Source organism: Lycium barbarum, chromosome 5, assembly GCF_019175385.1.
Source record: "Lycium barbarum isolate Lr01 chromosome 5, ASM1917538v2, whole genome shotgun sequence".
Lineage (NCBI taxonomy): Eukaryota > Viridiplantae > Streptophyta > Magnoliopsida > Solanales > Solanaceae > Lycium > Lycium barbarum.
In genome coordinates, this window is record NC_083341.1 from 1,470,631 (window position 1) to 1,495,031 (window position 24,401).

The 24,401-nt window shown below is 32.6% G+C and overlaps 1 protein-coding gene and 1 pseudogene across 1 annotated transcript; both read left to right on the top strand.

The window, feature by feature from the left end:
- Positions 1–697: 697 nt before the first annotated feature.
- Positions 698–3,938, top strand: LOC132642112 (transcription factor bHLH120-like). The gene is made up of 3 exons (XM_060359383.1): positions 698–1,366; positions 2,415–2,759; positions 3,861–3,938. Exons 1-3 carry the CDS (start codon positions 752–754, stop codon positions 3,936–3,938), a joined length of 1,038 nt encoding a protein of 345 aa, XP_060215366.1. The 5' UTR covers positions 698–751.
- Positions 3,939–9,856: 5,918 nt separating this feature from the next.
- LOC132640055 (transcription factor bHLH126-like) lies at positions 9,857–16,185 on the top strand (annotated as a pseudogene).
- The last annotated feature ends 8,216 nt before the right edge of the window (positions 16,186–24,401 follow it).

The window sequence follows — 24,401 nt, forward strand, 5'->3', positions numbered from 1 at the left end:
CCCTTTCGCTGAAAAATTATATTATATATAATAGGATCATTTGCATGATTGCTCTTCAAAGGTACTGGTCTTTAATTTTTGCCCCTCAAATTTGTGGTCTTTAATTTTTGCCCTTCGCTAAAAATTCCTTGGTTTTGGGTTCGAACTCCCGCTTAGTCAAAATTTTTTTTAAAAAAAATCGCAAGGTAGAGTTTGGATTCGCAAGGCAGAATTTTGCCTTCACCTTAAAGCAATTTTTTTTTTCACTTAGTTGGAATTTTACAAACTTCTGCTTGAATAGACCTAACTTTGCTACAAATTTCTGTCTTGCCAATTTTTTTTTTATTTGACTGAGTAGGGATTCGAACTCAGAACCCATGGGTCTTAGGCGTAGGGAAAAAAATTAAAGATTTCAAATTTGGGAGGTAAAAATTAAAGTCCAGTGCCTTTAAAAGGCATTCCGCACAAAAAAATGTATACAATATCAAAATTTTATATATATATATCTTTGGTTTGAATGTCATTATATATAACTATTATTAAAAAAAAGTGAAGCTAAATAATTAAAAAGCTAATGTGAAAGCTAATGGTGGGACTAGAGTCTAGAAGCGTAGATATGAATAGTAGCCATTAAAAAATCCAATAAAAAATTAGTGTGTTATCTTCTTGTTTATGGAGATCTCAAACCCTAACTAACGTATCTAGTTCTTTATCATCTTTCAATTAGATTACCAAAAAGAAGAGCAAAATCCATTAGAGCTTAATTATTTCAATGGACAATAATTATCTTTGGGAAATCTTCACTAATAAACAAAATATTAGTGAAGATCATGCAGATCATCATCACCAGCTACTTCAGATTCCTAATTTCCAACTAAATGGAGTTTGCCAACAAGATAATCAAATCCATAATCAAGATTTGATGAGTGATCCTCATCATGGTTCGTCCTCAATTATTACGCCTCAATTTCAAATAAGTTCTGATCCATTATATAAATCTTCAGCAGGCAGCAGAAGTACTTCAATTATTATGCCTCAGTTCGAAACAAGTTGTGATCGGTTATATAAATCTTCATTAGTCAACATAAGTACTTCAATTATTGTGCCTCAAAACCAAACAAGTAATTGTGATAAATCTTCGGTTAGCAGAAATACTTCAATCATTACGCCTAATCAATTCCAAACAAATTGTGATTGGCTATATAAATCTCTGATCAGCAGTGGAAGTAGCAATCTTGATGATGATATTAAGAAGGGGCTAAGAAGTGGTGAACCAAATAAGCTCAGGAAAAGAGTTGTGCATAGAAATGTTGAAAGGCATAGAAGGCAAGAAATGGCAAGTCTTGTTGCTTCTCTAAGATCTCTAATTCCCTTTGAGTTCATCAAGGTGATCACTAGAACTTATACTCCCTCCGTCTAAAAAAGATTGTCTTCGTTTGACTTAGCACAGAGTTTAATAATAAAGGAAGATTTTTGAAATGTGTGGTCCAAAACGAACCTTAGATATTTGTGTGGCTGTAAATCATCTCATAAAGTTAAAATATTTCTAAATATAGAAATGTACCAATGTTTTTGGGACAAACTAATAATGAAAGTAAGACAATCTTTTTCGGACGGAGGGATTACTTTTTATTTCATTTTCCTCTCTTTCTCTGCTGATGTTTTCTTTATTTTAAAAAGTTAAGTATATAAATTACAAGAAATAAAGTTGCCTAGATCAAGTATATATCAACTTGTGTTTCGAATTTTTAGCATTATTTTCAGATAGTGTTGTCTTACTGTATACTCTATACTGTATATTGTTTGGACTCTCCAAAACTGCTACCGCGCTCCTGTTGAATTCTCCAAAACTGCACTACTTTTGGAGGATCCACCATACATTTGGCGAACATTTTTAGAGAGTCCGAGTAATATAGATCGCATATAGTACATATTAACTTTTTCATCCATTAAGTTTTTGTTTTTTATTTTTTTAAATTTACATAAGTTGAAAAAGAAAATTTTGGAAGTTGAACTGAAAAGTTGTGCTGGGCATAAATTTCGCTAGCAAATACAATGAAGATTTTATAAGGTAAAAAAACCAATATTATTCAGTTGAAATACTCCTCAAACAAGTTTTTCAGTACTTCATTAGTACTCTTCAAATAGTTATTTGTAAGTGAAAACCAGAATTTGCAAACTCTCAAATGTTATCTATGGCCAAGAAGTATATACACACCTCCTTATAATAACATTGTTTGTCCGGTTATTTTTTGGCTGCTATAGTGAAATGTTATCACTGAGAACACATAATACAACATAACATGAAAAGCAGTTCAAAAAAAAAAAAAGACTTAGTTATTATAATGAAATGTTATTATAGAGTATGAATGTTGAGGTGTGATGGTAGCAGCTTGTGTTATTAATCTGGGGTGAATTTTATTGCAAATTTATAGGCTAAACGTTCAACATCAGATCACATGCAAGTAGCTGTGAATTATATAAAGCAACTTCAGAAGAATATAGAAGAGTTGGATAATAGAAGAAAAAAGATCAAGCAAATTTCATTGGATGATCAAAATAAAAGTTCAACAAATTATGTGCACAATAATAATAATTGTGTCACAGTGAACAAATGTGAAGATGGTATGGAGATTTTGATTAATGTCAATAATAGCCATAAAGAGGAGAAATTTTCTTTGTCCAAAGTGCTGAGATGGCTACTTGAAGAAGGACTAAATGTGGTTAGTTGTGTTAATTCCAAACAAGATGAATGGACTTTGATCAGGATCCAATGTCAGGTAAGAAATTTTAACAAAAAGTTATATTTCAATATTTGCAAATAATAGTTTGATTATTAATATTGCAAACACTTATTTGCAAATAATCAGTGGCGAATTTATGCATTAATTTTGGGTCACGTGAACACATGGTCATTCGACTAAACTCGATATATTATGTGTATAATTCTAAAAATATATCTAATATTACCTGAAGGAACACATGGTCAAATCAGGACGAGTGGAGCACTGGTTAGGGGTTGTGTTTATTACCTCAAGGTCTCGGGATTGAACCCGAGCTCCTGCATGTTTCTATGCTTTTATTAAAGCAGCCTTTTAACTTTTCTTTTTATATTATTCTAAATCCTTTTTCTTCTATAATTCTAATTATCCAAAAATAAAAATTGTGTTTCTATTTATTAAAGCAACCTTTTAACTTTCCTTTTTATATTATTCTAAATTCTTTTTCTTCTATAATTCTAAGTATCCAAAAGTAAAAACCGTGTTTCTATTTTATATTACCTTTAATAAAAAATAAAAAAATATTTTTAATTACCCAAGTCCCAAAAGGCAAAAGAAATCAAAAAATCATATAGGCGCTGAGCTGCAACGAATCAAAGGCAAAAAAAAAAATTTTAAAAAAAAAACATGGCTAATGGTGAACCATCCTCTTAAAATCCTGAATTCGCCTCTGCAAATAATAGTTTGATTATTAGTATTACAAACACTGAACTTCAGTATTTGAAATATTACTGATTGAATATGCTCTTTTGTTTCAATTTATATGTCTTACTTTCTTTTGATAAGTCTGTTTATAAAAGAAATTTTTTAATTAGTCTAATTTTTTTTTTTTTTTTTTTTTTTTTTACCTTTAATGATGCTCAGTTATATGAATGCCATGACATGTTTGAGATCACAAAATTCAAAAAATATTTTTGGTACGCTATACTTATTTTTAATTTAAGACAACAAAATTTAAAAGTTCTCTTTACATTCATAAATTTCGTGCTCAATCAAACGTAAACATATAAAGTAAAACGAGGGAAGTATATTTGAAAACATGTTTGAGTTTAAGTGAAATTATGAGAACTTACAAAATATCTTCACTATTGATCTTTGCAGGTCACTGATGTTTCATGCATGGATGTATCTTCACTTGAACAAAAGCTAGCTGAGATATTGATGCTTAATTTGTCTTAAGGGAAGCTTCTGTATTAGTGCAGATTAATTACTAGGTATTGATCATTTCTGCTAAAAGTCTACTCCGAGACGAGATTTTCTAATAAACTTACATATAGTGATAGTATAAGATATTCGTATATCAATTTGCTTAAAAGATAGCTACAAATAATTGTCCTTATTAAGTGAAATTGCAACATGAACAATAAGACAGATATTTATCACAATATGTTAATGTGAACATTCTTTTCACCGTGAGTAGGGTTGTTCATAGGAAACCGATAAATATAATTAAACCAGAAAAAAATCGATATTTTTTTAGGGTTGATTTGATTTCATTTTTAATAATAAAAACCGACAAAATATGATTTGGTTTTGATTTTAAGTAAAAAATAACTCAAAAAACCTGAATCGAACCGATTATACGAATAATATTTAAAAATTATATATATATATATATATATATATGTTTGCACTCCAGTCCTTACTTTATAGCTTCTTTGAGGGCACTCAGACCATGTTGTTAGATTTTGTTTTGTTGTAAAGATGATACTTAAGGCTCTTCTTTGAATAGTATGGAACAATCAATATGTGCTTCTTGTTTGGTTTTATCTTGATGTAGAAATACGTTCAATTTTTGTTGCCTGAACCTAGTTGTTTGCTGGAGCCTCAGTTTGGTGAGTGATCTTTTCTGGGTTTGTAGTTCTTGTAGTCATGTGTTCTGTAATTAATTCATTTTGTGTATATAATTAATCTTATTAAAAATCGATAAAAACCAAAAAAATAAAATAAACCAAAAAAACCAACATAAACCGACTCAATAAAAAACAACTTAATTGATTTGATTTGATTCTTGTATTTGAAAAACCGACTTAAATGATTTGATCATCTTTTAAGTACTAACCGAGCCAAACCTGATCATGAGCACCCCTAACCGTGAGTATATATTAGTTAAATCTTTATAATTCCATGCTCTATCTAGAAAATGGACTAAAGAGTGTGCGTGTGTATGTACGTGTATATATATAAACTAGGAAACTATGCCCGTGCGATGCACGGGGCCCAACGTAATTAATTTAGTTACTCATTTTAGTTAGTCTTTATGGTTTGTATATTTTACAAAGGATTCCGCGATTCTCCTTAGTGAGTCTCTATATTTTATTTTTTTTCTTCTTATTTTTCCTCTTAATTTCTCAATTGTTGTTAAAATTTGTCTTATTTTGGTTATGTCCTCTTTTTTTTTTTTTTTTTTAATATTTAGTAAGCTGACAAGTCAAATATCCTACATGTCAAGTTTATAATCGCAAGATTCAAAGATTAAACAAATAAATTTGTAGAATAAACTCACCAAAATTAATATCAAAACTCTAATTTAAACAGGAAAAATTAAAAGAAAATCTCAAATTCAGAGTACCACCTATGTGAACCACCAAGCAGCCCAGAGAAAAATCAGATCGAGCGAGTGAAGATCGGAGAAGTAGAAGAAAGGCTGAGAGACCACCGGAATAGTGAAGAAGAAAGGCATTACTCACTTTAGTTAGTCTGTATGGTTTGTATATTTTGCAAAGGATACCGCGATTCTCATTAGTGAGTCTCCATATTTTGTTTTTTTTCCTCTTATTTTCCCCCTTAATTTCTCAATTATTGTTAAAATTTGTTTGATTTTGGTTATGTCCGCCTCTTTTTATATTTAGTAAGTTGACAATTCAAATATCCTACATGTCAATTTTATTATCACAAGATTCAAAGGATATTTTATTATATTATACACATTTTTAATTTAGAACCACAAGATTCAAAAGTCTATCTTTATTTTTTAAATTCCGTGCCTAGTCAAACTTAGACACTTAAATTGAGACAGAGGAACTATATGCCAAATGGAGGAAATGAAAGGACAATTGAGATACTGCGGACACGTGGGGAATTAGAAAGTAAACACACAACAGGTAGAATTAATGTTAAACTTCCAAAATGTACATACGTTAGTCCTTGCTTAGAGTACAATTTCATGTGCTTATAATAGAATAATAAAATGAAGTGTAGAAGTAAAGAAATATGATAACGTAAAAGTGGAATACACGTGTACAGAGAATAGGGGCAAACCAAATAGCAGTACTTGTTGAAGGAAGTGGGCCCACAACTGGAAAAAAATGAAAGAAATCAAGTACACTTGGAATAAGTCCAAATTTAATGTACAACTCAGACAGCTTTTTGTATAATTTATCAATGCTGTGTTCGTCCTCCTTTGCCACTTATATATAAATAGAAATATCAAAAGCGACGACATTTTGATTCAAATATGCATACAATTTGAGAAGCTAATAAAACACTAATATCCATGATGAATTGCTGAAAAGAAATAAATTTTTCCGGAGGTACTTTAGCATAAATAAGTTCCTTTTCCGTTGAGCTTTATTTGGCCATCTTTGTTGTTTCAATACCCATAGTAAGATTGATTCAGCCTTTCAAGTCAAGTGAAGAGCAAATTTGAGTTGTCATTATTCTCTAAAAAATTAGAGAGTGAAACATTCAATCGGAAAAATAACTAAAGTATATAATTTTTCTTTTGTAATATTATTATATATAAATCTAATAAAATTCCTTATAATTTGTATGCAATTTATTATGTGTTGCAGTTATTCTGCAGAAACTTAGTTGAAAGAAAATTTCAGTGGTCGTTTGGTACGCGGACAAAATTATCCCGGTATCATAATCCTAGGATTATAATCTTGGGATTAATTTATCTCATCTAAAAGCTAGGATAAAATAATCCCAAGGTTAATGATAAGGTGGGATATCCATCTTCAATTATGGACTTCTTTTAATACTTTATTTGATTTAAGGTATAAATTTATCATGAAATAATTTTATACCTCCTATTAAGTATGGTATAAAATTAATCCCAAAAGGAGTGATAAAAAAACAGTAGAGTAATGCATATTACTCCTATGAATTTATTATGTTTTAATACAAATGGTAAGGAACGCTTGGATGGATATGAAAAAGTTTGATGCATATTAGGGAGTACCTTTCAAATATAGGGGACATATAGCACAAAAAGTCAGATAAGACCCATGTCTTGAAAAGATGAAAAAGTTGGATGCATATTAGGGAGTACCTTACAAATAAATATAGGGGACATGTAGCACGAAAAGTCAGATAAGACCCACGTCTTGAAAAGATGAAAAAGTTGGATGCATATTAGGGAGTACCTTACAAATATAGGGGACATACACAAAAAGTCAGACAAGACCCACGTCTTGAAAAGCTTTTGAATTATGTGGTGATGTATGATTAGCTAAGCAAGGGGCAAATTGGTCAAGTCATTCAAAAATTTACATTTCAGCCACAGTAAAAAATTGCTGTGTTCGTCCCATGTGTTCGTCCAACCCTACTCCCATTTCTATATAGGAGAGATAAAATAAAAGAATATCATCTTTTTATTTTCTGATCTTGAAAGTTGTAAAGTCAGCTTTGATCTTTGAAGTCGATCACTTAATTTTTTTTTCCTCGTTTTTTGCAGTACTTTGAAGTTTGAAGTTTATGCCTTCATGCATGCAATGCAAGATTATGTAGCTCATTATCAATGTTCAAAAGTATTACTAACGAGGATTATGGTGAGATGAATATGATTTTTTTCATCCTTAATCAAGGTCTCAGGTTCGAACTATGAGAATGAAGAAAATCCTGATAGAGAGCGATTTTTTTTCAATGGGCCTTATACAACACGAATCTGGATTAATCAGGACTCCAAAACAGTTATCAAACACCAGAATGATAAAAAAAAAAAGTTCAAGATTATTGTTCAGCATTTTAAGTGAGTCGGAGTAAAAAAAAAGTATCACTACACTTACTACCCTTTTGTTACAATGACTGTGAATATAGTGTGTGTATATACATATACATTTGTGTTTAAGACATCATTAGCTAAGAAAAGTGTACAGTTATTGACATTTTAAATTTTTAAATTAGATGACTGTCACACACTTCAACGTATTATTAAAATAATCTTGCATCTGCAAATATGCTAGAGGACGAAGGTCGTTTTAATTAATTTGATACGGGAAAAAACAATACAAGAAAAGTTACGGTTGGCAGAAATATAAGTACATTAAAAAAAAAATCAAGAAAAAGTAACATATTCTCCACGTTAAGAATATGTGAATATCTCGATCTTTGTAAGGAGATTCAAGTTTATGCGGTAATTTTTTATTGGTCCAACAATAACAATCTTGACTTGACAGTCGGCTCCTCCAAGATGCTATAATCTGACAATGTCATATCGCTCAAACAAACGTTAAGCTAGTCGTTGAGTCCAAATTAAAGCTCCACTACTAATTAAGAACACGTTCGTTTAACAAAGTAACTCTTTTTATGTGAATATATTAGGGATTTAGACTTTATTTTTCTCACAACTCTCTCTTATTTACGCAGCTATACCTTTTTTTTTTTTTTTTATGCATCATAATGTAGAAATACTCTTATTTGTAGTATATAATTTTTTACCATAGAATAAATAAGAAAGCAGCGAAATAATAAGGGTGTGAAAACATTGAATCATATGTTGTATAATTAAATGGCTATGGGGTAATGGGGGGATGGATACACATATACAATGAGAATCAAAATCAAGAAAATCATCCATAGAATCAGAATTAAGTCTTCCTAAATCTTATTAGTCATTTAATTATAGATTATCCAAGATTTAGTTAATAAAGGAAAGAAAAGAGCTCATAGTACTCATGACTACTCAATTATTGTTCTAAAAAAATTGGAGAAAAAGATTAGGGACAAATATAAGATAATGCAGACCCACCATTGTATAAATCGACTCTCTAAGTTGGAACAAAACGGATGAAAAGGGTATCAAATTCCAGGTGTTTGATCTCATCCTGTTATGAACTAATTGTCCAGATATATGTGACATATATAAGAAAATAGTTAATACACATGCAATGTTATATTCTAGAGTAACATTTGTATTTTTTTAAATAAATTTTCTTGTTGAAAGGATATGCTGTGGAAAGCGCATATAATATATTATACTTGTAAGGTACTCTTTTGTAACTCATCTACCTATCTACCTAAGTTATTTCCCTATTTTTAATTCATTCTTGTATAGTTTATTTCTACTTGAGCAAAAAATAATTGTAGAAAAGTTTCTGACAGCAAAAAAGGAAACTTTATCGAATAATTTCTATTAATCCTGTTGACTAAGAAAACAAAGCTTGAATTGCGATTAGCTTGTTATTATGTATAAATAAATAAAAAATAAAAATGACACAACTTTGACTAATGAATTTTGGGAGTGTGCTAGTGGTCAACTAAGAGCGAAAGAACCATGAGGGTCTCAATTCAAATTCCAACGGACACAAAAAATACTAGATCGTTTGTTTTAATTTTGTTAAGATTTCGTGAGTAAAGTTACTTGGAACCGCCCTGGTGAGAGGTAAATGATACCCAATAAATAATCGAGGTACACACAAGCTAATTGGGACATCACTATCATAAAGTTAATTAAGAAGCTTTGACCACAAAGAGGTTTATTTCAGTGTAGGTGCAAAGGACTAGCCAAAATACATAAGCAAATAACATAAGATAACCTCTCACAAACAATTAAAAAAGGGCTTTAATAAAAAATAAAAAATTATACACAGACAATGCAAGTTTTTCTACACTATTAATATATTTTAACTTGTTGTTGCAAATAACCTGCCTTAATTTTCAATTTTTTACGTCCAAATTTTTATGGACATGAACTAATGTACAGTATGTTTTAATTACTGAATTGATAGTATAAAAATTCCTTCCCACTATTTGTGTATTAAAAAGCTAGTGTGAAAGCAAATGGTGGGACTAGAAGCGTAGAAAGGAATAGTAACCATTAAAAAAAAACAATAAGCAACTATTGTGTGGTTTGCTTTTGTCAGTGTATTATCTTCTTGTTTACGAAGATCTCAAAACCCTAACTAACGTATCTTGTTCTTTATCATCTTTCAATTAGAATAACAAAAAGAAGATCAAAATCTATTAGTGCTTAATTAGTTCAATGGATGATAATTATCTTTGGGAGATCTTCACTAATAAACAAAATATTAGTGAAGATCATGGAGATCATCACCACCAGCTACTTCAGATTCCTAATTTCCAATTAAATGGATTTTGCCAACAAACTCAAATCCATAATCAAGATTTGATAAGTGATCCTCATGTTTCTTCGCCAATTATTACGCCTCAGTTCCAAACAAGTTGTGATCAGCTATATAAATCTTTAGCAGTCAAGAGAAGTACTTCAATTATTACACTTTGTGATCGGCTGTATAAATCTTCAATCAGCACAAGTACTTCAATTATTGCGCCTCATCATCAGTTTCCAACAAGTTGTGATCAGCTATATAAATCTTCAGTCAGCACAAGTACTTCAATTATTGCGCCTGATCAGTTTCAAATAAGTTATGATCGGCTATATAAATCTTCAGTCAGCAGTGGAAGTAGTAATCTTGATGATGATAATAAGAAGGGGCTAAGAAGGGACGAATCAAATGAGCTCAAGAAAGTTATGCATAGAAATGTTGAAAGGCAAAGAAGGCAAGAAATTAAATAGCAAATCTTGTTGCTTCTCTAAGATCTCTAATTCCATTTGAGTTCATCAAGGTGATCTCTAGAACTTAAACTTTCTGCTTTCATTTTCCTCTCTTTCTCTGCTGAAATATATATATATATATCAAGTATATATCAGATTGTATTTTACATTTTTATCCATATTTTCAGATAGTGTTTGTCTTATTGTATACTTATGTTGTTTAATTTGGACTCCCGAAAAATGCTAAAGCGCTCCAGTCTAATTCTCCGAACTGCACTATTTTTGGAGGATCTGCCACGCATCTGGCGGACGTTTTTGGAGAGTCCGAGTTATATAGCTTGTATATAGTGCATATTAACTTTTTCATCCATTTAAGTTGAAGTTGAAAAGAAAAATTTGGAAGTTTGAACTGAAAAGTTGTGCTGGACATAAATTTCGCTTGCAAAAACAAAAATGAAGATTTTGTAAGTGAAACAAGCAAAATTGTTTCAGTTGGAATAATCCTCAAACAAAATTTTCAGTATTTCATTATACTTCAAATAGTTATTTGTAAGTGAAAACCAGAATTTGCAAACTCTCAAATGTTATCTATGGCCAAGAAGCATATACACACCTCTTTATAACAACGTCATTTGTCTGGTTATTTTGTGGTTGCTATAGTGAAATGTTGTCACTGAGAACATATAATACAACATAACATGAAAAGCAGTTTGGAAAAAAAAAAAAAACTTGGTTGTTATAATGAAATGTTATTATAGAGTATGAATGTTATAGATTCAGCTTGTGTTATTAATATGGGGTGAATTTTATTGCAAATTTATAGGGTGAACGTTCAACATCAGATCACATGCAAGTAGCTGTGAATTATATAAAGCAACTTCAGAAGAATATAGAAGAGTTGGATAATAGAAGAAAAGCTCAAGAATATTTCATTGGATGATCAAAATAAAAGTTCAACAAATTATGTGCACAATCATAATAATAATTGTGTCACAGTGAGCAAATGTGAAGATGATATGGAGATTTTGATTAATGTCAACAATAGCCATAAAGAGGAAATATTTTCATTGTCTAAAGTGCTGAGATGGCTACTTGAAGAAGGGCTAACTGTGGTTAGTTGTGTTAATTCCAAACATGATGAATGGACTTTGATCAGGATCCAATGTCGGGTGAGACAGTTCAGCCATAATCTGTATTGTAATGTCCGCAAATAATAGTTTGGTTATTAGTATTTGAAATACTATAGTAGAATATACCGTCTTATTTTTCTTTTTAGTATGTTAAAAGGAAAAAGAGTGACACATTTTTATATTAGGTTTTTAATTTCAACGTTTTTATTTTACCTTTTTTTTTTTGTAACTTCTTTTTCAGGACTGCTGTGATTTACTTTTCTTTAAGCCGATGGTCTATCGGAAACAACCTGTCTATCTTCATAGTAGGGGTAAGGTCTATGTATAGTACTCTACATTCCTAGACCCACTTTGTGGGTAAGGTGGTGTTGTTGTGTTGCTATTTTCTTTTTACCTTAAAAGGTACTCTTATATAGGAATGACATGACAATTGACATATTTAAGATAACAAGATTCAAAAGGTATTTTGATATGTTACACATATCTTTAGCTTAATTAAGATCACAATATTATCAAAAGTTCTGTTTACATATACATAAATTTCGTGTCCAATTAAATTAAGAAACTTAAGATGAAACGAAAAGAGAGTATATGGCAAAACATGTTTGAGAAGTATTTCAGTGAAATAATGAAAAATTAACTTACAAAAAACATCTGCTTATTTTTCGAGTGAAATTCATATATCTAAATACAACTTTACTTCCAAATATTTTTCTTTTCTTTTTTTCACTTCAACAAAAAATTATCCATACACTATAGTAAATGACATAGACTGAGTACCCCATGAGTACTTGGTTTAGGGGTTTTAACCAAGTTTCTATATATATATATATGAGTTGAGGAGACAACATGCTGTGCTCATTTATAAGGAATATTTACTCTTCAAATAAAATAATCATTATCTTGCAGGTAAGTGATATATCATCAGGTCTTACTGCAGCTGGGCTGCAAAAGAAACTGACAGATGTGATTAATTAGCACAGAGAAGGAGGTGGATTCAGAATTTAAATTTGGTACGTTTGATTTTTAAAATTCTTAGCACTTAACTAGCTACATTTCTAAAGTCATGGTTTCAAAATCTAACATATGTTAAAATTTGGTTGTATTTTTCACATGTATATATATCTACATTCTGTGTCAAAAGTATTGGGTTTGGTTGAGTACTCACTATGTATCAAAGAATAACAATGTTTAGTCAGTGGTGTATCCAAATACAAGTTTGTGGATTTGACGATAGAGAACCAAATCGAGCTTCTACGTTAGTTTGTGCGACAAATAAGTATTTTAGATATATATATATATGTGTATTTCAAAATTCGCTCTTTAAACTCATAAATCATTATCTAGCGTCTAAATTCTGATTCTGCCACTGTTGTATTTAGTTTGTGTCCGGACTACCTTTAGCAATGGCAGAGCCACATAGAACATATAGATAAAAAAATTGATGTCCTTGTATATTATTAAATTTTGAACATTCTTGAAGAAATTTATAATTCCGCCACTGACCCTTAGTGTTATACATGTTAGTATTTGAATATATTGCTGCATGCAGTTTTTATTATTATAAGGACTTAATCTCAGTGTTGAGAGCATTCGAGCATGTAGCTAAAAGTAAGACACCTCTTCGCTGGCTATTGTCCTTGCTTGCTTGTAAAGTTACATATATATTCCAACTTTGTCTCTTAATTATTTGATTGCATAAGATATGGCTTCTTTTTTATTTTTGGTCGAAGCATAAGATATGGCTATGAATTCATAATAAGAAGCATAAATATTTTCTTATGCTATTATAAGGTTCTTGTTACTAGTAGAAATAGAAGTTTTTCCACCAATATTCAATAGGAGATTTGTGCTATAGAACATGATTTTTCTACTTCATTTCCACTGGTTCACTCGGAAAATGCATGGTGAGAAACAGGTTTCCATTGAAACATTGTGAAACTTCCTCATTTTTTCGTGTGATAATACCACTATTTAAATTTTTTCCCACCGACATTTAGTGGAATAACCATTGAATAATTTTTAGTGAGAAAATAGTGATTTTTGAATAGTGTGTATTATTAAAAGTTAGTATTTGATACGTGTATTAGTGCTAATAAATCACGCAAGTTGATTTAAACACAACACCTTTATGAAGAAAAAAAGTAATAATAAATTCTACTAGTATTTATTAATAGATACATTTATTTTATCATGTCCCATGTACCCATTAAAATAATTGATCATGATATACTGTATCTTAACAACTCAAGTCTGTCCCAAATCATGTAGCTCCCGTGGGAAGCATAGTCCAAACTGTTATCAATATTTTTTTATTAGGTACGCAAGTTGGATATTAAATGCTTTTCATCTTCTCTTTTTTGGCCTTTTCTTCTTACCCCTAAATCGTTCAACTAATAAACATGCATGCTACTTTACTCTTTCTTTCAATTTGTGGATAGAGTTATTTTGATATTTGTGTTGGTTGGAGGTAGCAGGTAGCCGATAGAATATGTAGTCACACTCAAACTAATGACATCACCATTAACATATATAAGTTTGTGTGTATTGAGAAACTTTTTCAATAGATCAACGTGTGTGTATTGAGCAACTTTTATATAGTGAGCTTCTGTGTGACCATAAAAAACAAGAAGAATGAAAGATGCCTACACTTTAATTTCTTCATGGCTCGATTGCTAATCTGCTTCTTCTTTTAGTTTTAGGCATGAAGTTTTCTAGTGAGGCCGGTACTGTAACTAGTATATATATACTTGTAATATGTTTTGGCCGTTTGGAGAAGCTTTATTATATGGATATTCTTTTGTCGAGATTTTAAATATGTAGCCTTTCATAGCATAGCAGAATTCTTCTTGGAGGAGAGTTGTTTGCCCGGGGAACTGATCTTGCTATAATGTACTTCTACCTATTATAACACTGGCGCAAAGCCAAATATATTAGATGAGCTTGCTGCGATCCGATCCTATATATCCCTGTTGGGGAAAGCTATTGATTCCATTACTGAACCAAACAAGATTAGGATTCTCAATAAAGCATCTGGTATACATTGTGATACATTAAAGGAAAAAAGTAAGAGGGGTGGAGTGGGCTTAGTAGCATCTATTTCAGTCCCTAGGATTAGAAGAAGCTGTATATACATCAGCCAAAATACTTCCCACACACAAACATGCAGGTACCGTATGTTGTTTGAATGAAACATGTTTGTTTGGATTCTTGGACTTTTTCCCCTTCTGATATGTGTATGGTCTGCTATTGTCATCGTCTACGAAATCTTCCACCCCCAAATTAAAAGGCTTCTATGTGAATAACAAGCCTGTGAAATGACACAAAACATGTCATAGATACTTTCTTTGGTTTATGTTGCTCGGGATCTCTAATAATGCACTACTTTTGAAGAATCTGACACTGACTTGTCGACATTTTTGAAGAGTCTCAGCGTCCAAGCAACATAAGATATCATATCTCAATTCAGATTAAGATTGGTTGTAATCCAACAATTGCAGATATCTTTCAATTCACAGACTGATGTTTTAAGGAACTTGCCAGAAACTTGAAAAACTATATATCAACTTAAATGTTTTAGATACTCTGATTTGTGTTGCTCGGACTCTTAAAAGATGTTGTCGCAATCTTGTCGGATCCTCCAAAATGACTATGTTTGGAGGATCCGACTTGCACTTATTGACATTTTTTAAGAGTCCGAGCAACATAACAACTGAATTCACAATTCAAATTAAGGGTGGATCTAATCCAGCTATCGCAGATAACTTCCAATCCACACACTGAAAGTGTCGATAGAGGTCTCCCTGACAGTACAGATTTTTTATCCAGAGATACTTGGAAAAGACGGATTGGTTTCAAAATGCAATTCTAAGGAAGGAAACACTTCAATCTTTGATGATTAGCATGGAGCTTGAACATTTTTTGTACATGCCAAAAGAACATTTTATATGTGATTAAATTACAAGGTCCTGTGCATCATGAAAGCACCAAAGAAAGTCAAGGCACTTGACATGATGCTTGAGAGTAACCTCTGCTGTTTTCTCCTGTTATTCCCCGGAAAAGAGTGAGCGGGAGGTCGTTACAATAATAAACAACAACAACATACTCAGTGTGATCTCACAAGTGGGGAAAAAGAGTGAGCGGGAGGTCGTTACAATAATAAACAACAACAACATACTCAGTGTGATCTCACAAGTGGGGTATGGGGAGGGTAAGATGTACGCAGACTTTATCCCTACTTTCGTGAGGTAGAGAGGCTATTTCTGGTAGACCCTCGGCTCAAAAGAAAAGTATGGACGCAGGAGGTCATTACAGTAACCTCATACCTAAAAACGTGGAAACAGGGTAGCAGTGGAGATCAATCATGTTCTATAGGAAGAACTATTCAAACATGGCAGGGAAACACACATGTAAACATGGTGGAAATCATGCAACATGCTTAGCTCTCAACTCATTGAAGCATTTACCACTACTCCTAAAAGACATAGTTTATGCCAACAAGTTTAAATATGCTTAACAGCAGATTATATTGCTCTTGCCTGACAACAAGGCAACTTGTGGGCTGTGGCACTCTCAAACTTGGGAGTTTTTAGAGTTTTTCTCAAGTTTTCACTCATAAAACTTTAACTGAGTTTTCATGTCCACAACATAACTTCAACTTTCAAATACCTTTTTTCAACTTAACTTCAAATTCTAATATCAACAAATTCATGTCAAGAAACTTAAGTCAGTTAAATTTACATTCTTTTACATTTCTGTCTACACCTTAAAATAACGGAATTAAAGACTTCATACATAAACTCATTTGTGAAGCTCAACCGAGAAAAGATAACATTTGCAAAACACAAGACAAGACAAGTTGGAAGCTAATAATGACGCACGTGAATTGTGTATTTGCTACAAAACTCAAAATATATCGTCACGTCGCGATATTTTTCCAAATGCAAATGGCTCATGGTTCAAAGAGGAAGGCCCTAAAGACTAGGGAAAAGGACACTGTGTGTCCACTCAGCCAAACTAATCTCATATTTAACCATTGTTTGGGCTTAATCCCACTAGCTGTCCGATCGGCCCAAATTAATGCCAAAAAATGGCTGGTCGGCCCAACAGCAAGTGCTTAAAAAAAAAAGGACTTTTTGTGGCGACTAAGTCGCCGACTCCACTAAAGGTCTGCTACAGCATATATACATATGTTGGAATTATATATACAAGAATTATACATTTTATATACATATGCTGTAATTAATCTTACATTTATTATACATAAATTATACGTTAATTATACATTTATTATACAATAATGATATGATATTTTTTTAACATATACAATAGTGATACATATTATATACCACAATGATACGGTTTCTATGATATATTTTTTATACGTATGATACACTTTCTATACAAGACTGATATAGTTTATATACACATGCTGGAATTATATATACACTTTCTATACAAAAATGATACAATTTTCTATTATATAATACACATTATATACACAAATGATACATAGTATATACAAAAATGATACATACCTTAGTGATTCATATTTTATACAGTTTCTATACATTATAGATAGGTACTGATACATATTTTTATACACAAACGATACATACTATATACAAAAATCGCCTCAGAGTTTTTTGGGATATTTCTTATTAAATATACACATATTATACATGTTTTGGGATATTTAACCTTTAGTGGCGATTTTTTTAATTGCCACTAAAAAGCCTGATTTTTCTATAGCAGCCTTTTAGTGAGGACAAAAAGTGTGACTTTTTAAAAAAAAAACGATGGGGCTGTTGGACCATCTAGCCTTTAGTGGCAACTTTTTAAATCTTTTGTGAAAGGCTTGCTACAGATTTGGCTACCGGATGGGAATAGTTTATGGGCTAATTTTTGGGTTTAGGAATAAATGGGCCAGCGCATGGAATTATTTATGGCCCAACGGCTATTGTCCTTTTCCCTAAAGGCTAACTATAAGTGGGCCGATTTCTCATACAGGCCGTCACCGTAGTCGTATATATTTGGGCCTTTGCCATAGTTTTGGCCCATCATAATACTATACCATTGGTTAACCCCTTACCGTTGTTGGCTGACGGTCAAATATGTAGCATGAAGTAATTGTGCATGTCTGATTCATCATAATTCGAACTTTAGAGTTATTAATTTGATATTTTTGAATTCAATCTCTCCTCTCCTCCTAATTATCTAAAAGCAAAAATAAAATTAAAAAGAAAAGTGTGTCACATAAATTAGGACAGCTGTAATAGGAGATGATCGAGAAGGAAATATGCATCCTGAGATGCTTTAATTTTGTTTATATCAAGTAATCAGGGCCTTTTTTTTTTCTTTTTTCAAATTTAATGCTCAAATTCGCATAAAAAATTAACTAAAAAGATCTCTACAATTTGAAGGAAGTTGAAACAAATCAGATAACCTAGTACGAATTTGATCTATCTGCCTGAGATAATTTGAAAGGGGGTCTAAAAGTAAATAATAACTTAGCTTTGAACCAAGTACATCATTAAACCTTTTTTGTCATGATGCCAACATGTGATCTTAGATCAATTCTAGAAAAATATGTACACAAAAATCTAATTTTGCGGAAAGACTTTGGGTGCATGTGCACCATAAATTAGAGTGTAAATTCGCTCAATATTGGGATTGGGACTAATATTACTCCCTCCGTCCCATTTTACTTATTCACTTTTTTCCTTTACACGCCCTTAAGAAATCATAAATGAAAGTATATTTTTATTATATTACCCTTATCTTTCTTCAATAAATTGCTCCCTAATGACTAATCAATGTCAGTTATTTTCAAAACTAATTCGTTAAGGATAAAATAGGAAAAAATTAATCAATTCTATCTTGGTTTGTAAATTGATAAGTATTAAACGGATATTTTTAGAAATGTGAACAACTAATATGGGACGCGTAACAACTTCATCTAATTTATTGTGTTGCCTCGATCCCAACAAGACTATTTGGATTCGTATTACGAGGGTCAAACTAATTAATGTTCGATGTGAATTCAGACATAAAACCTTTAATTTTAAAAAAAAAAGTTACATATTTAGAAATTATATAAAAAGTACTATATAAGTGACATGCAATACTTAACAATTCAAAATACTTAGAAAATTCTCAAAAATTTATGATCAAAATATCTTTTGACTGTCCAAATAATAAGTAAGACAATTTTTTGAAACGGAGGGAGCACTACTAATAAGTGTTTGTTTCTATTGGCTTAAATGACCCTATACAAAATAGAACCATTTTTTTGCGCCGATTGTCCTTCATTTGGAGTGGTCTTTAATTTTTGCCCTTCAAATTGGTGTGTCTTTAAGTTTTACCCTTTGCCTAATATTTCGAGGTTGTGGGTTCGAACCCCAGCTCAGTAAAAAAGAAATAAAAAAAAATCGCAAGCCCATGCAAATTTTGTCTTGCGAATTTTTTAAAAGTTTTTGACTAAGCGGGAGTTCGAACCAAACTAAAGAATTTTAGCGAAGGGCAAAAGTTAAAGACCACCCCCAGGGAAGAACAATCCTCCAAATTGCCCAAATATAACAGATCGCCTTTTTGTTATGTCAGAATCGTCCGTGTACACGGAGGATTTAACTAATTTCCTCCTTATGTGTACTCTTATAGAAGATTATTTTATAGCTTTAATATATTATTACTACTATTAGTCATTCTCTCAACGTCTTTCTATTTTTTGTCTCTAAAACCCTCAAAAAACTAACAGAGAGAAGCAAGCTCTTTTTTTTTTTTCGTTTCGATTGGTAAATTGGAGCTACTATTTGTTCTTTGTTTTTTCAAGAAAAATGGCGATGTTTCTCAGACTTTTTTTTTCCGAAACCATCACCATCGTAGTGAATAGGGGGGGGGGGGGTTGGCAGACCCTTACCATGTCGATTGAAACCAAAAAATAGTTACATTGGAGGGGGCATGGCACCTTACCTCCGTACATAAGATTACATATATATACTATTCAATATACTAATGCATTGAAACTTAAGGAAGTTAATGCATAACATCTAAGTCACCTCAAGGTGGTTCAAAGCACCAGCCTGAGTTCTTTTTAACTCTTCTCCTAAAGGAGGGGAGGTCAAGCTTATTCATTCTGAGCGGTCCTCTAGCCTCCGTTGGTAGGTCACCTTCATTCAAAAAATTCTAGGGACTTGAATTTGTGTTGCATATTTAGCTAGTGCATCCGCCACCTCATTTCCTTCTCTAAAGCAATGCTTTATCGAGATGTTTCTGTGAGCCATCTTTGCCTTAGTGTTTTCTATAATGTCCAATAACCTCCATGGGGGTTTAAGGGAACCATCTATCATTTTTACCACCATCTTGGAGTCTAATTCTACTTCAAGGGCTTCGAAAGGATGATTGACACACCAAGAAATTCCAACTAGAGCTGCATATGCTTCACTATAATTGTTAGTGCAGAATTGGGTTGGGTATGCAAAGGCCATGACCATATTGCCAATTCTATTCCTAACAATACCACCAGCTCCTGCTTTGTTTTGATTTTTCATGTAACTTCCATCAGTGTTGAGCTTCCAAGTGTTGCCTGTAGGTTTGATCTATCTGATCATCTTACTAGTTATTACTGCTTTGAAGTTTTCCGCTTGTAAACAAACTTTGCTCCAGTTCCAGGTGTAGTCTATGGATTTGAATTTCTGTCTTATTGTCACCTTGATCTGAAATGCGGATTGAAAACATATATTAGAAGCAGTAATATTTTTTTGTTCAAATTTCTTAGTGCACCTTGCTCTCCAAATTTCCCAACATACTATCATTGGAGTGATAAGTAGAAGGAATTTGTGAACAATATTTCTAGATTTTGGTCTCCACCATTGCCAGAGAATTGTTTGAACAGTGGAACCGTAATGCTGATCCCCAGCGGTCTGGTCATGATTTGCCATGTTTGGTTTGCAAGCTCACTTTGTGCAAAAACATGATTCCCAGTTTCTATGCATGCAGTCCTGCAACAACAACAACTAGCACCTTTGTCAATGTTAAATCTTGAAAGATTAGCATCTAGAGGAAGATTTTTCTTTAAAAGCTTCCACATGAAAAAGGAAACCTTGAAAGGAATTTCTTTTATCCAGATGAAATTATAAATGTGAGGGGCAACTTCCTTCTTCCTAAGGAATTCGAATGCACTGGAACATGTAAATAAACCATTGCTATTCAGATTCCAAATAGGCTGATCCTTTTCATTATGATTACCAATAGAAATACTCTTGATCAGATTTAGAGTGTCCCTTGATAAGGAAAAGGGATTATCATCAAGCTGTCATTGCTGATTCAATAAGCAATAGTTAACTTTAACATTACTAGGCTTGGCCGAAGAGTTTATCATCTGACAAAGAGACCTATGATGGGTCCAATTATCCTACCAAAATAGACTGTTTCCAGAATTAATTTTCCAATTGATGTTGGCTTCAATATTATCTCTGATATGAAGCAAGTCTTTCCAAGCAGCTGAATCTCTTGGAGCAATGATCTTAGAGTTGAGATTGCTTCTTTGGCAATACTTTGATTTAATGAATTGTGCCCACAAAGAAGGTTCTGTTCTCAATCTCCAGCATCTTTTAGCAGCAAAAGTGTGACAAATATCAAGAAGACTCCTGAAACCCAAGCCCCCTTCTTTGGTAGGGTAACTCATGTTATTCCAAGAGGACCAATGATAGCTGTTTTTCCCATCTTTCTCTCCCCAGAAGAAGTTAGCAAATTGCATTTCAATCTCATATAGAGATATAACAGGTGGCATTAAGGCAGCAAATATATAAAGTGCTTGAGATTGAAGAACATGCTTAATAATGGTAGCCTTACCTCCTGGAGATAAGAATCTTCCTTACCAACCTGCAATCTTATTTAGGATCTTTTTGGAAATGTCATAAAAATAAGAGATTCTCTTCCTACCACAGTATATGGGACAACCTAAATATGTGAAAAGGAAGGAAGGTTGTTTGTAACCAGTCCACCTTCTTATCCTCCTGTTATAAATCCTGTCCGTCTTACTATGGGTGAGAAAGAAAGTCTTATCTTTATTAATCTCCTGACCAGAAGCCTTTTGATACATCCTTAGAAAATTCATTATGAGCTTAATAGAAAACTTATCGGCAGGAGTGAAAAGCACAAGGTCATCAGCATAACTAAGGTGATTAATCGGGGGCCCTTTTTTATGCATAGAGAAATTAATGAACCTATCATTCTGATTAAGATGATTCAAAGCTCTTGAAAGAGTTTCGGCTGCAATAATAAAAAGAGCAGGAGATAGAGGGTCTCCCTGTTTTAAGCCTCTAGAAGATTTAAAAAACCCATATCTAACACCATTAATAATAACAGAATACCAGTTGTTAGAGATCAACCTATAAACTAGTTTGATAAAAAAAAATCATCAAAACCCATCTTTCTAAGAACAGAAATTAAGAAATTCCAAGCCAATTTATCATAAGCTTTAGACATATCTAATTTAAAAACAACATTGGAAAGAAACAGCTGCAAATGCTATCAGTGGTTCTTCCTTCCTATCCCATCTATCTATAAGAGTTGCTTGATTCGCCCCCATCTTTAATAGGACTTGACTAAGTTCAAATTAACTGTCAGGGTTGGGTCTAATACCATGAATAATCTCTTGTGTTAAAAGAATATTCTCGGTGATTTGCCTACCTTTAACGAAACCAGATTGATTCTCAGAAATGATCTTAGGCAAAATATTGTTAATCCTTAAAGCAAGAATTTTAGACAGTATTTTGTTTGAAATATTACTAAGACTGATAGGTCTAAGCTTAGAAAAACAATCAGGTGAAGTAACCTTAGGAATCAGTGTCAAACAAGAATGAGTATAGTACTTTGTAAGTTCAGAGCCATGAAAGAAGGAGAGAACAAAGGAGATTACCTCTCTTTTGATGATGTCCCAGCAGTATTGGAAAAAAAAAACATTAAATCCATCAGGTCCTGCACAACTGTTAGGGTCCATAGACTCTATTGTCGTCTTAATCTCTTCTGCTGTGGGATATCTTGCTAATAGGAGGTTGTCCTCAGCACTGATCAGATTGTCGCAACCTCTAATAAAGTCCAAATTCATATCCCTTGGTTTTTCACTGAATAAGTCACTGAAATGATCGATGGCAGCTTTGGAAATATTTAAATTCCCTTCAACCCATTGACCATTCTGATGTTTAATTTTATAGATTTGGGCTCTTCTTCTCCTAGCCTTGATGGTACTATGAAAGTACTTCATATTGGAGTCCCCTTCTTCTGCCCATTTGATTCTAGCTTTTTGTCGTAAAATAGAATCTTCCATTTTCAACCACTTGATGTATTCAGCTTTAGTCTTATTAAGCAGCATTCTTGTCACGCCCCGAATCATGGCCTGGGCTAAACACGGCACTCGGTGCTTTACTGCATGTGACCGAGCGAAGCACATGGCTTGTTGAATCATCATGAGGCATAACATGAGCAGAATATAATGTGAATGCATGATGAGCCTTTACAAAATGCAATAAGTCATAATACTTAATCAAAATACTTGTTTAAACATGAGTGCGGAAATAACATGAATGAGCCAAAATGGCTATACGACTCCGAAAGTGTGACATGAATAACTGACTTGTCTAGTCTATGAAACCTCTAACATAAGTCTGAACATGGAAAACATACTCGCTGGGACAAGGTCCCCAGCATACCTTAGATGCATAGCTAATAATAAAATAAAGAGTTGACTAAACCCCGAATGCGATGGGGCTCACCAATAAGCTAATATGAATGTTGTCCTACTGAGCAGATGTGTCGTCCTGTAAATCAGTACCTGCATCGTGAAATGTAGGCCCCCAGACAATAAAAGGGACGTCAGCACATTGAATGTACTGGTATATAAAGCAACTAAATGAAATAACATGGGACATGAAATAACATGATAAGAACTGAAACTGAAAAACTGGACATGAAACATGAGCATGAGCTCGAGCAGGGTACATATATATATAACATAAGTAAAACATGATAACTAGAGAGAGCATTTCATAAACCGACAACATGATATCACCACGTGGATACGTGGAGTCTGGTACCTCGCCGGACCAGCAAAGCCCCAATACCTTACCAGGGTATAAGGTGGTAACGTGCCTGATGGATCCATTCAGTGTAAATTAAGGAATCATACTTACTGGGCGGAGCGACCCTTGTCCTACGGTGGCTACATAGTTTCAGGCTATCTGATCCTTCTCGGTAATTCGTGCAACTCCCAAAAATATGAACATGATATAATTGGCTAAGAAGCCCATGATTTTCGTGAATTAACTTGTACTTGTCTTGTAATCATGATTTCACGAAATAACTTGTACATATGGTTTCATGAAATAACTTGTAAACATGGTTTCATGAAATAACTTGTATTTAGCATGTATGTATCTTGAGTCATGGCATGAACATAGTTATATAATACAATTGCATGAAAACTTGTAGACATGTAGGATATTCATGAAATAAGCATTTTTATTTAAAAACATGCATGCAAGAACCCATGGAATACAAGATATGGGTTTTCATGGATTACGGGCGGATTCTCAATAATCATAAAGAAATATTAAGAACTCAATGATGGAATTATAATAATTCATACATGATATAATCATGGACATGGACATGGACCTAGGGTTATCTTATAGATACCCTAGTTTTAGTAAAGAATCATAATTTATGGATTATGAGGCGTGGGGAAGAACAATGATGTTCCCACACGTAGAT